At 42.0% G+C, this 13242-nt stretch overlaps 1 protein-coding gene across 1 annotated transcript in view; it reads right to left on the bottom strand.

Moving 5' to 3' along the window:
* SKAP1 (src kinase associated phosphoprotein 1) overlaps positions 1 to 13242 on the bottom strand; it is a 380445-nt gene that overhangs the window by 16031 nt on the left and 351172 nt on the right. Inside the window, exon 12 of the mRNA XM_074261261.1 lies at positions 1409 to 1520. Coding sequence (XP_074117362.1) covers positions 1425 to 1520 — 96 coding nt within the window. The 3' untranslated portion in view covers positions 1409 to 1424. The remainder of the gene's footprint in view (positions 1 to 1408; positions 1521 to 13242) is intronic.

Genomic DNA, 13242 nt, shown 5'->3' with positions numbered 1-13242 from the left:
AACTCATGTGCTTTTACTGTTGCTATAATCCAGGATTTATTACAGGAGGATATGGAATCAGGGCTTCAAGAACTAGTTTGAATTGCTATTCAGTGGCTGAGCAAGGGCACAATAAAACAAAATCCATGTTTGTTTACCTTCCTGCCAGACCTTCAAATTTGTCTTTTTCTACTTTGATGTTGTGTAGCTGGCTCTGCTCTAGGAAATTCCGAGGTTCACTGTCATGCTAACATAACCTCTAACACAAAACCCCCTTAACAAACAGAAGTGGTCCACCCTTCAAGCCAGAAGGTGGAGCGAACATTTTTCCAGCATAATAACTTTTCTAGTTCCTAGAGGGAACCTAGAGGGTAGTCTAGAATCTAGACTACCAGCCCAGGCCTTCAAACACACACACACACACACACACACACACACACACACACACACACACACACACACAAACAACATTTGAAATCTGGAATCTGGTGACAGTACAGTTCATACTCATCAGTCCTTGGCAAACCACTGGTTTTGCTTCCATCAACGCTGGTGAACTTCATCCTATTCCATGGCACAGATACTGTATGTAGATAGTAATAAGGGGTCCCAAGAGAAAATGTAGTGTATCTTTTCAGTCTTAATGCTCCCCTTCCTGCCCACTCTGGTCATGCTGGCTGGCCAGCTGATGTGCACATACACATACAGACATGTCTTCCACCTCTGTGCTTTTGCACAGGTGAAGTGCTGGGTCTGTAGTAGACACCCTTCTGCCTCATAGAATTTCTATCTTGCTCCAAAGATGCTCATCTCAGCTTCTATACAAAACTATGTCTGATCTCTCCAATAATTCACATTCTCTCCTTTTTTTGAAATAACTTTAAATATATTTTCTATCTCTTACTTATGTTTCTTTGTATCCCTCTAACAGGCCCTTGAGGTCTGGGACCATTATTTTTCTTTTGTTTCCCCATTGTACCTAGCACAAAGCCTTTATTGGATCTAAGATTTCATCAGTATAGGAAGTGAAGAACTTTCTCTATAAAAGTCCATCAGCACTTTCTAATTCTCTTTGAGAAATGTCTAAAGTGTTGAAAGGCTCATTGAAAACTGTCAGCAGCAGAATTTGAATCCAGGACTTTCTGCCCCCTCAGACTAGCACTTTATCTACTTGGTATTGCACACAGTTGACTCTCAATAAATGCTTGTTATTTAGAATTTGGGATGGACCCAAGTCAAAACCAAGTAATCCCAAGCCCATCTATTAGGAGAATAAATTAATGGGCCAATTTTTTCCTAATGAAGGAGATATCTTGGTATATGATGTGATAGGACATTTTTACTGAGAATTCTATTCTTTCAGCAGGAAAATGAAAGGAAATAGATCATAAATATCTGTATCTATAAGCAAAAGTTCTCTGCCCCATACCTGACAGGCTTCATCTTTATTCCAGTTCAAAGGCAGCTGTGAGATAGTCCTTTGGAACAATCCCGATGAAGTTATTCAGTTCTCCGACCCACCAGCCATACATGTTATACTCCTGAAAGAGAGGGAAGGAAGACAGTCATTGCTGGGATTTGGTCATGCTGCTATCCATTTCCTACAACATTCTCATGGGAAAACTGTATATGTGTATTGATTGATTCATTACTGATTGTGTTGATTGGTTTATTATTGATTGTATTGATATTGTGTATTAATTACACTTCAATTGATAATGCATTCATCTGTGGCAGGCTCTGTGCTAAGCTCTGGGGATACAAGTACAAGCAAGTGAAATAGTCCCTGCCCTCAAAAGGCTTACATTCTAATTGGGGATAACATATAAAGCTAGCATTTGAGCACTGATATGGTGTGGAGTTGTCCCAGAAGAGACAGCGGAGACCTGGTTCTGGGCAAAATGAGGCAAAATCTTGCTTTCAGAGTTTAGCATCATCCTAGGACTAGAATCCAAGGTTCTGTTAGGAGAGAGATGATGATGGTTGGAGTATGGAAGCTGTTCAGTTCAAACTCCTCATTTTAGGTTAAGAATTAAGTGATATGTCCTTTGTCGAATATCTTGTAAATGTTGAAAAGTGGCGAAGGGCATTCCAATCCAGAGGTGCCCGATACAAATCCATTGCTTTTTTTCCACAATCCCTCCTCCCCCCAATGTCTACCAGGTCTCTTCTAAGTCAAACAACCTGGGAATTTTCAGCATTGTCTCCTTTTACAACCTATTTTCCTGATCTCTGGGATTACATTTATGCAACCGAAAGCTATCTCTCTACACCTGCTGGGGTTATTGAAGGAGCTCTGAATTATGACCCATCACCAGGGTAATGCAAAGGCTACACTCTTAGATGAAGATTTGACATTTTTCTAAAGAGCAGTCTTAGTTATTTCTCTGGTAGTTTCCCCTGGTGATTGAGTAGGCTTACAGCTCCAAGGTAGGTGGCAGAAAGAGAGCAGCTGGAGCCATCCCTGGAGACTTCTCAAATGACTCCTCCAGCACCAGAGAAAAGCTTGCATTTGGCCAGAGGGGTTGGGTCTGAAATTGCTGGGAAATATTTTCTTTGTTGTGATCAGAAGCTCTTAAAAGAAAAGAAATGTGTCCAAATTAATGCCTATTCATTTCCCACCTACTAAGCCTCAGGTTACCTTGTTTGGAAGTGCCCTTTTCTGGGCTTGTCTATGTTGTCTTAAACTTCCTTCCTCCAGTCCGTACCAACTTAATTGTGCAAGAATTAAGGACTTCTCTGTAGTTCTGCTCTGTGCTATCTTCCTACTAAGGCCCTTCATCTCAGTCCTGGAGGAAATACATTTTATATTCTTAGCCTTCTCCCTGCCTCATAGGCAGGCAGTCGGAGCCTTAATGGAACAATGTGGTTCGAGATCTTCTTGATCAGAATGACTTGTCTGTTACGATTTGGAATTTACCTCTCAGATTCTGTCCCATATGTGATATGCCTGCTTTGGGAGTTGAGGCAGGGCCCTGGACTTATACTTCATGGCTTTTCCCTTAGATGATGCTGGGTCAGGGAGGATTAGATCTTGGGTAAGTTATTTTCTGTCACTGAAAAGAGGGAGCAAGCAGATGAGGCTCCAAAGGGCAGCACAGAAATACCCAGCTCCCAGTTAGTGTTGTTTTGCTTGAGGTGAACACCGGACCCTACTGTTTTCAGATGCAATAGCATCACCACAGTGGCAGTAACTGAAATGAGTGGAAAAAACCCTCAGTCCTTGAAAACAAAAAGAAATGTACAGCAATGCAAGAAGGATAGTACTGAGCCTCAGAGATTACATCCTGCCATCAGAGCCTGGGAACTTAATCAGGGGACGTAGCGGGCCTCTTTCACATTTTGTCCCTTGGCAGAGTACCAGAAGGGCTATGGGGCTGAGATGTTTAAAGTATGAATGGAGAAAATGAAAGCCTTTTTCTTCATTCTGCAAACCCCCACCCCTTCCATGCACTGCTATAGCCTGGGCAGAACACCACGAGGTATTTTAAAATAATTTCTGCTTTGATGAATTGCTGGGGAGTCCACAATTGCTCATAATCAAAGGGAGAAAAATGCAAATTAGATCCGGCCGAGCACGATCACCACCAAACGTTTATTTCACTGCACAGTGCCAGAAAGAATTAAAACAACATTAAACTCACAGCAATCATGTTTAAGCCCTCGTTTCCAAGTGCCAAATTGCACCACTCTGGATCATACAGATGTTCGTTAATTATGCTAATTTTTATTAAACTATTAAAACGAAGAGAACACTGGCTCAGCCAGGCAGACCCCAGCGCAGAGTGAACTCTGCTCTTGTCTGGAGGTGTTAATTTACTTGAGTTTGGTTGAAGTTGCTGATTCTTGTATTTTAGTTTTTGGGTAATAAGGGAGAACAGGATTCCTGGAATCAACGATCCCATCATAGTCTGAATTTTCTCCATTTGGATATTGGGAAACGCTGACTATAAGCTAATGTTGTGGAGTTCCTTTCCCCTTCTCCCCATTTTTTTTTTTTTTTTTTTTTTTTGTGCTGGACAGTTGTGGTTATGTGACTTGCCCAGGGTCACACAGCTAATACACTTATCTGTGGCCACATCTGAACTCAGAACCACCTGACTACAGGACTAGTGCTCTATTCGCTATGCTACCTAGTTGTCTCAACTCTCAGTCCTTAATGGGGAAGTGCATCCTCACCCAGACCCAGGGAGCAAGTACCATATCTCAACTGATTGTTCCAAGGCACTATGGCTCACACATACACACAGATGGAGTCAGCTCTCCATGCATACCCATAGCTATGTTGTCCCGATGTCTGGCATCTTTGTGCTCAGAGATGTCAACCACAAAGGTTCCCAGGTAAGACTCCAAGAGTCCAAACATTTTTCCATATCCGTTCCTGTTTCTGGCCATGCTCTGTTTTTAGAAGCTTTTATTTTAATGAGCCCTCTCACCATAAAGAGTTTTAGGCTCAATTAACCTCTTCCCAGCTCTTCATCTACCCTGTGCCCCTCCTTTCTACCCAAATAATGAAAGAACTGGAAAAAGAATGGCTATTTGGTTCCGGTTATCTCTGGCTGGAGGACAGAGCAGCTTCTATATGGAAGAGCAACCTGAAATAGATGCAGTCCTCCTTCCTCATCAGCAACCATCAACAGTGTTTATGGGGGAATCTCACAGTCCCATAAAAGGATTTATGCGGCTAATCTCCATCAACAAGGAAAAAAAAACCCCACCAAACCTGCCATAAAAAAGAACAGCAAATTCTATAAACAAAAAAGCAGTATGGCCACCAACAACGGGCGGATCACACAGCTTGAATCTGCCTCAAGTGGTTTCCCTGTCGCTCTTTATAGCTTCAAGACTATCACGGACCTCCTTAGTGCTCCTCCTGTCACAGGGCCCTGAGTCCCTGTGTGGTGCTGCAAATACCCTGTCAGTAGGTGTCAGGGGATATCAGGGGAAAAACAGCAGGCGCCCATCATAAGCCTTAAAAGAGATTAAATACCCCCACTACGTGATTGCTACATTTTAATTTCTCTCCTCCCTGCTGGTTCCTATTTGTATAATCTCTTACACGGCTCCCCTGGAGTAGCACAGACATGACCTGGAATGACCACTCTGTCCTGGGATGAGAATTCAATTTCCAGGCTCAGTGAGTCCTGAGTTGTTCCAACAAAAGGCATTTCTCTATCCTCCTTTAGGGTACAACGGAAAACGAAGCCTCTGTGGTCTTGGAGGCCTGGGCCTACCTCATCAATCCAGCTACTCTTGCTTTCTTGGGGTGAAAGGGGAGTTTGGATTCTCGGTTTCCAGACTTGGCTTTCCCAGTGTGATTCGCGGCTTTCACAATGAGTTTCACCTTCCCTGCTGAAGGGACCATTTCTTCCTTGGCACAAGAGACAACTAAGCTGGTTTATTCCTTCTAGACAGTGACTGGAAAGTTGTGTCTTTTGAGGGCTTCATTCCAAACCCACAAGATAGCTTCTGGAACGGGTTCCTTGACACTCTCATTGCTCTTGAGAACATTAATGACAAAAACTTCCTTCCTGGAAATTCTCTTTCCTCTCTAATGGGATTCCCCTAGGCCTCAATGGGACAGAAGTCCCTGAAATTTTTTTATATCTTTATACTTTTCAACATCCCAAGTTCATTCCAGCAGGCTTTGCAAACGACATGATTCTATTACAGGAGAACAATTGATCAGTTCTTAATACAGAAAATCAATGACTCATTGATATACGTACAGGAAAGCCTAATCAATCACATAATTATTGGTTTATGATTGCTTATTCCTTTTATTAGTAGTGGTGTATCATATATTATCATTAGGGGTTTTTTTTTTTCAAACAGAGAATTCTTATTTGTAAGCAATGCAGTTTTATGTTATTCCGGAGTCCGATGATTATTCTGGGTTGGCCAAGGATTTTCCAATTTTTAAAATCCTGCTTGGTACCAGAGCTGTTTTGAAAATTTATTGCCTTCTTACGATGTCAAAAATTAAATGAAGTCGAGGCTTCATGATAAATACTACCCCCTCCAACTTCTGAGAAAAACAAGGCTGGAAGGCAGGAATGACTCACTTACAGGCAAACAGGTGCCAATTTCCTGGCACAAGTGGTTTTATGTTGAGTGTTTTCAGAGGGAGAGGGGAAATGGTCAGCTGGGTGGTCAGTGAATTAGGGGAAGCTGGAACCTATGAAAGGTTCAGAGCTTTGCATTCTGCTATAAAACCTCTGGCAGCTTAGAGACTTTGCCAGGCAGGCTTCACTCCTTGTCTTGGGTTCTTGGCAATCATTTTCTTCTCTTTCATTATTCAGAGTTTTGGTCTAATAAATCATAATAAAAATGAATTATTAACACGGCTCTGTTGAACCATTATTTATTTGTTGTTACCGGGAACTTGCTAAACATAATTCTGCGAACCGGTGGTGGATGGTTCTGATTGTAAGGGGCCTCTCCCGGCCACGTTCGGTCACTGGGGCAGACCGACGCAAAGAGGGTCTCTTACTGTAGCGTTCCCACCAGGGCGTGCAGCAAGGTGGGACAGGGCAAGGAGTCCGTGAGTCGGGACGTGCTTTTGGAAGGAGAGAAGAACGTTTGAGTGCTTAAAGGGAGAGGGGGAGGTCAGCCTCTCGGGGTGTCCCGAAGAAGCACTGGGGGACGGGAGGTCCTCGGGCCGACGGGAGCGCTCTGAAAGCTGGGTGTTTAAGGCTAGGGAGCGTGACCCACGGCGCACTTTCCCGAGTGGGCATCCCGAAGGGAGGAAAACAGAGCAGTGAGGTCAAAAGCCGAGGCTGGGCGGATCGGGGCAGGGGATGGGAGAAGTGGGAAGAGAGCGAACACATGGCTACCCAGGAGGGCCAGGCCGAGAGGACGGCATTGAAGAACAATAGGGAATGTACCCATTCGCTCGGAGCCGACAGGATTGCTATGCCATGTGAGACTGCCGTATTAATATGTATTCCATAAACGGAGCAGCTCCCAGCTTTGCGCGGCTCTGTTTTGTTCTGACCGCAGTAGCAGCCTCAGGCACCACAACACAATTTGGAAACAATGTGACGGAAATGTTTAATCTGCTCGGCCCATCTGTGCTGCGTATTTCTCCAGATCTCCCTGAGAGAGGCGCCTCGAATCTCCACTTTGCCTTTAATATTCTCCTAAATCACCTCCCGACTGCACTTCAAGGGCCATTGCTACAATATCACAGGTTCATCTAAAGTGCAACGAAAGGGGGGGGGGGGGACGGGAGGCTGGGATATTTTTTATTTTAAAATAATTTCAGAAGATTGTCTTTTCCGGTAACACACTCACCCCCTCCTATTTTTTTTTTTTTTTTTTAAAGAACGTGAAAAAAAAAAAAGTTATTCTACTGTTGCCGTAAGGTTATTGAGGCTGTTTGGTGCAAAATAGGACAGGATGGAGTGGAATCGTTCTCTGAAGAATTATTTTTATTAATCTTGATTCTCTCAATTGGAGATGGGGGGCAGGAGGGAAGCTCATTTTCTCATTTCTCTCTCCCGTGTACCCCGGGCATGTGGTGCTTGCATCTGGGGTTTGTGTCTTTCGGCTCTGCAGTCGCTGGCAGCCTGGGCCAACAGGCCTTTCCCTGCTCGGAGCCTCTCACCTTGCCCTGGGCAGGTGCCCTTGCTATCCTGCCAGGTCACTGGGCCTCGACGTAGGAAAGGACAGGGCCTGCTCCTCCAATTTTAGGTCAAACCGGAAGCGCTCTTTTTTAAGCGATCTCACTCTCTGATTTTTCTTTTCTTTTCTTTTCTTTTTTTTTTTTTTTTTTTTTTTTTGCCACAAAAATCTTCCCAGGAAAGGTGTTGGGGGAGGGCAGTGTATCAGAGCCCGAGGTGGCTTTTGGGGAGAAAGGGAGAGAAACTATGTGAAGTCACCCCTATTTCTGAACAGAGACAAATGGAAGAGGATTGAGGCAGGGCCCGGGAAATTAGGATTCCTTTTGCTCTGCGAATTAAAGAAATGAATAATTTAATCCTTAAGATTGTTCTGGCGAGGGAAAGGCAACGTCCCAGTTGCGAAGCCCTACAGCCTGTCGGTGTGTTACATCATCTGCACACATCGGCGTTTCCATGGCAACCCCTTATAGCTTCATTTCCTGAATCCCTCTAGGGGGTGTCACAGCCAGATCCACCTGCTTTTCACCCTACCCTCAGTGGGGTCATGGCGAGGTCGCCAGAATAAATGAACGTGGGTACTAATGATGTGTTTACTGGCTGTTTATGCTCTGTGTGTGTCAGGGGCACTCACATTTAGAGAGCTCATTATGGCTGCAATTAGAATGCACCATCGCTAGATATTTAACTCCTTTTTCTTTTAAATTAGCATTTTAATAACATTCTTTGAGCAGAGAAACAAAATGACCATTTTTCACGGACAAACTTCTAGCTGTAGGTGCAACTTTAATGGTAAAGTTGTTGGAAAGAGAAGGGAGGAGGTGGGGGGGAAGACCATTCTTACCACCTTACCCTGTTCTTTTACTGAAAGGATATTTTTATTATTTGCTATCTAACGCACCCGATTTCCTAAATTTGTTTGGAATTCAATTATTATTATTATTTTTTTAATGCAGTTGAAAGAAAGGCGCTCTTTGCTGGATGGACATTTGGAGCTACTGAAGTTAACTTCCCAGGTTCCTTGCCAAAGGGAAGCAGACAATGGCAGGAATGTATGAGATTTTGCCTAGTCTGGAGATGCTCTCTGTAAGATGGAACAGTGATTAGATGATCTACTATTATCAAAATATCTCTCTACAGTAACCCCAAGGGCTGCTTCCTTTAAAAAGGTCACTGCAATTATTTTCTCTTTCTGTTTCATAATTCTCCAGATTGTCTTTTACGACTGTATAAAAATGGCAAGACCCTTGTAATTATACAGGAGGCAAAGGAGAAAGAAGGATGAAAAATAATAACATCAGTAATAACACTTGGCACTTGAAAATGGCGAGATCTCTAGGAGGTAGAAGAGAGAATGAGCACAGAAGCTGTAAAGAAACCCACCTACTACCTCACCCCTTTAGAAGGTTCTACTGATTTCAGTAAAGTAGGAAAAGGCTTAATTTTAGGAATTCAGCCTTTGCACCTCTTCTGGAGCATCTGCTTGTTTACAGATACTGTTGGTTGAAAGTACAGTGAAAAATAACAATTTGAATGTTTCGATTATCTATCCCAGTCTGTTCCATTTTCATTATTTATTTCCTATAAATCGGGACCTTGCTGAACATAATTCTGCAGACAAGGAGGTGGATGGGACAGCCGACGTGAACGGGGAGATAGATAGTGGGTGCGTGTAAGATAGATGCTATGCGTTTATGAAAAGGAACAGTATGTCTGCTCCTGAACATCCACAAAGTCAGGCAGGCAAGCGTGTAAACTATAAAAGGTATTTATAGGTGGAAAAAAAAAACAGGTACAAGGGAGACTGTGGGAACAAGTGTACACACACACACACACACACACACACACACACACACACACATACACACACAAAAGGTTTGCTCCTCTGGCTCTTCTGGAATCCATGTCCAAGTTTTACCAAAGAGGTGCCATTCTTACACTGGGCTCTGTGTCAGTTCTCACAGGCCTTTCCATGACAACAGACGTGGAAGGATTTCACAGTCAGAAGACTTGGGAGGTCAATAGTTGAAAAAGCAAGAATTTAGACCCACAATGAAGAAGGATTTTCATAGAGGCCAGAATGATCCCACCAAAGAGTCTTTCCGAAAAGGATAAAACTGTAAAAGACATAGTTGAAAATGAGGCATTTGTTAAAAAAAAAAAAAAAGGTTTAAAATGTTTATTCTTCTGTATCAGCTCAGTAGCACCTTAGAATCTGCCATTTCATAAATAAAATAAGGATAGCATTGACTATAATTTGGTGATAGCTACCCCAGGACATATCGAGATACTCTTCTGTTATTTTAATTAAATACTGCATTATGGTTTGTGACAACCACAGAGCTATAGCGTAAATGAATTTGGAATTAAAGTGTTACTTAGGCATCCAGTAATTTTTGTTTCATTTCTCAATTTTACAAAGCAAATAGCTATAAAATCAAGATGTTTGTTCGTTTACAGATGGAACGGTTGGTTTCTCGCTCTCTCTGCCTCTCTCTGTCTCTCCACTTGTACAAAAAAGAAGACACTGTTTTGAGCCCAGCTCTCCAACACTTCTGGCTTATGAGCCACATCACAAAGAAAAATACCTCCCCTTGACTGTAATGTGAAATGCTGAATATTAATTGCTGGTGTTACTCTTATCTTCCTAGCCGGGTTCTGTCTTTTAACAATTATTCTGATGGGCGGCAGTATTAGTCAGCCAGAAGATTTTTCTCCTTTGTTTAACAGTTTGTCAGCCTATTTAATTTAATTTTAAAAAATCCTAAAGTTCACAGGGGATTTCGAGAAGTTTATTTTTTTATTATTGTTTTTTGTTTATTTTTTTGAACTCTCACTCTCTTTACTGTAGAAGCAAGAAGGTTTGGGAGAGAAACTGCTGCATTTGTGGGTTGAAAAAATTTGTTCTAAGTTCCTGCATCTAAAAAAAAATAAAATAAAATGTGTTTTTCGTTCCAGTGATATTAATGTCTCTTTAATGAAATAAGAGAAGGCATTATGGTTTGGGAATTATTAATTGGTTGGTTTAAATGTCATTTCACTAGCAAATCAGGAGAAAGGTTCTGAATATTCTCATCTGTCAGGGTGCAAATATTCTCACAACATTTTATTCTGCAACAAGATGATTATATATTGAATTTGGGGGAAACAATTGTGTTTAAAAAATTATCACATTTCAAAAATAAAAGTTTCAAATGCAAGTTTTCTGAAACTATTTTCTTTCCTGGCCAAGTCTGGAAATAAACATAATCTTTTAAAATTTCGTCTCCTATACCATTTACTTTGGTGGGTTGTTTAGTCCTAATTTTTCTTGAACTAATTGTCCTAAATCCTTTATAACTATAAGCAACATGAAAGTTGCTACCCCAACTGTGCATTAACTGGTTTTTAATCTATATTAATATTTTTCTAGCATGGTCAAAGGACTAAATTTGTCTATTGCCACAAAACAAGGGAACCTTATAGGTTTGGGAAATCAGTTCTTTTTGAGAAAACCATTACACGGAAACAAAGCTTTCACCACCCATTTTAAATAGAGAATCTCATGAAATGTCATCTAGTCTTTTTGGCAGATTAGTGAGGAGTTTATTACTAAATCTCTGTCTAATAAATGTGGAGTTGACTCTAGAGAAGCTGCTTGTTATAATACTGGCTGCGGAAAATGGAGGGAACGTCACCGTTAAAGACACAAATTTTCCCCGTAATATATTCGAATGGAAACCTCCGAATCCAATACTACATGGGCATATCTAATAAATTCACAATATTTCAGCCTCAACAGCCTTCACCGGTTAGTTTTAAAGATTTATGTGGTAAAAAATTACTCAGTGATGAATATAGTTTATTCTGTGCCGTATTGGAGGTATAAGGAATTAAACTACCGTCTTTAACAGTGAATTTATTATTACCTCTGTCAAAAGACGAAGCCTTTAACAGCATTTGTTATAAATTCACTGCAAAATAAATGGCTGGATTTTTTTTTTTTTTTTACACTGGAGTTTGCAAAGCAACGGGCGGTTCTGAGCATTAACCCAATCCCCATGATGGTTTAGATTGGTTCTAGGTAAACACTTTTTGCAAGAGTCTTGTGTTTCATTTTCTGGTCTAAAAGGGAGATGTGTTACATTTCCACCTGACTGAAGGGCTGGCAGAGGAGGGGGAAAGAAGCTAAGGGTCCTGCCCTGAGCAGGGTTTTGTAAGGAGGGGAGGGGCCTAGGGAGGGAAAAACCAGTTTTACTCTTTCTTTGGGAAAGAAAAAAATGTGGTTTTTTTAAAAGTAATAAATGGATAGTGTAGGAAGGATAGATTTGATGAGCAATTGTGCTTCCTGTTAGCAGGTTTACACACACACACATACACACACCCTTTTGTCCTCTCTTGGAATGGGTGTCCCCTCATTTATAAAACATTACCTGGAAGGAATGAGGCTGCCAGGGTTTGTTCTAGACGATTGGTTCCTGTCTGGGGGGAAAGGAATGGCCTCTACTGAATTTGACCGGTTGTATGACCGTTGCCTTCCAGTTGACCCCAAACCCCCTTCCTATCTTCCCAACTCCATAGCCCTCCCATAGGGCTTATTAATGAGAGCAAACACCACCATCATCATCGTCATCATCTTTTTCGTCATCACAGCATAAGCCTGAACTGCTTGTTAACATGCAATGGGGGTCTTGGGGATGGGCTTCCTGCTTCCCTCCTGGACCACCATAAATAAGGGCAGACATTTCTAGATAATATCCATTCTCCCTAACACCTCCTCCCCCCCTTTGGTGAGGTCAGAGGTGGATAATAGCTATTTGACAAGCATTGATCTGTTCTATCATGCCATTCAGGCCTACTGAGCCCCAGCCCACATCCCCCTAGTTACCCCCACATGGCCCTGTAGTAGTTAGTGCCTCCCCTCCCCCACCCCTCCCCCCTCGGCAAACCGAAGGAACCCATTCCTGAGGAAGACTTTAATGGACACTAGATGTCACCAAACACCCTCCTTTCTCCAGGAAGACCAGAAATTATATGTACGTACATACGTATATATGTATATGTATATATACACATTTTTTCCCTTCATTTTAAAGCAACTGACAGAATTAACATCTGTTTTTATGGAGGAGGTTGTCATATCCAACTAAGCACACTTAAATAGGAATTATTACTGTGTTTTGATAATTCTTAGAGCATCCTTTTGGAGAGGGGAAGGGAAGAGTTGATATTTGAAAAAGTAGCTTTTGGAAGGCATGTGTGGAGAACTCTTGGACTTTGAGCTCCTCTTCCAACTGAGGTCATGTTGTTTTGTTAACATGTCCCAGCCATGCTGCTAACATGGGCCTTGCTGCATCAGAGATCAAACAGCAGTGGGTGTTGTGAGGAGAATTCCATATGAGTTTAAATAGCTGAAAAAGTTCTAGAGGACTAAGAGACACTTTGGGCAACAGCACGAACAGCCCTTATGAGCCAGACTAGGCCTTCTGGACAGGCCCATTCCAATCTAACAGCACCTTGGGGTGAATGCTAAACTGGATTCTGATTCCAAGATTCCCAGCAGCAAAGAATCAAATGATAAGGCTTGAAACATTCCAAATTCTGAGGATGTTTTCCTGTCACTGATTGTTCTAGTTATGTTTGAACTGTGCACTCTTCTGGG

The sequence above is a fragment of the Sminthopsis crassicaudata genome, chromosome 4 (assembly GCF_048593235.1).
Source record: "Sminthopsis crassicaudata isolate SCR6 chromosome 4, ASM4859323v1, whole genome shotgun sequence".
Classification (NCBI taxonomy): Eukaryota; Metazoa; Chordata; class Mammalia; order Dasyuromorphia; family Dasyuridae; genus Sminthopsis; species Sminthopsis crassicaudata.
Note: the sequence above shows the minus strand (reverse complement) of the source record. Positions and strands in the feature narration are given on the sequence as shown.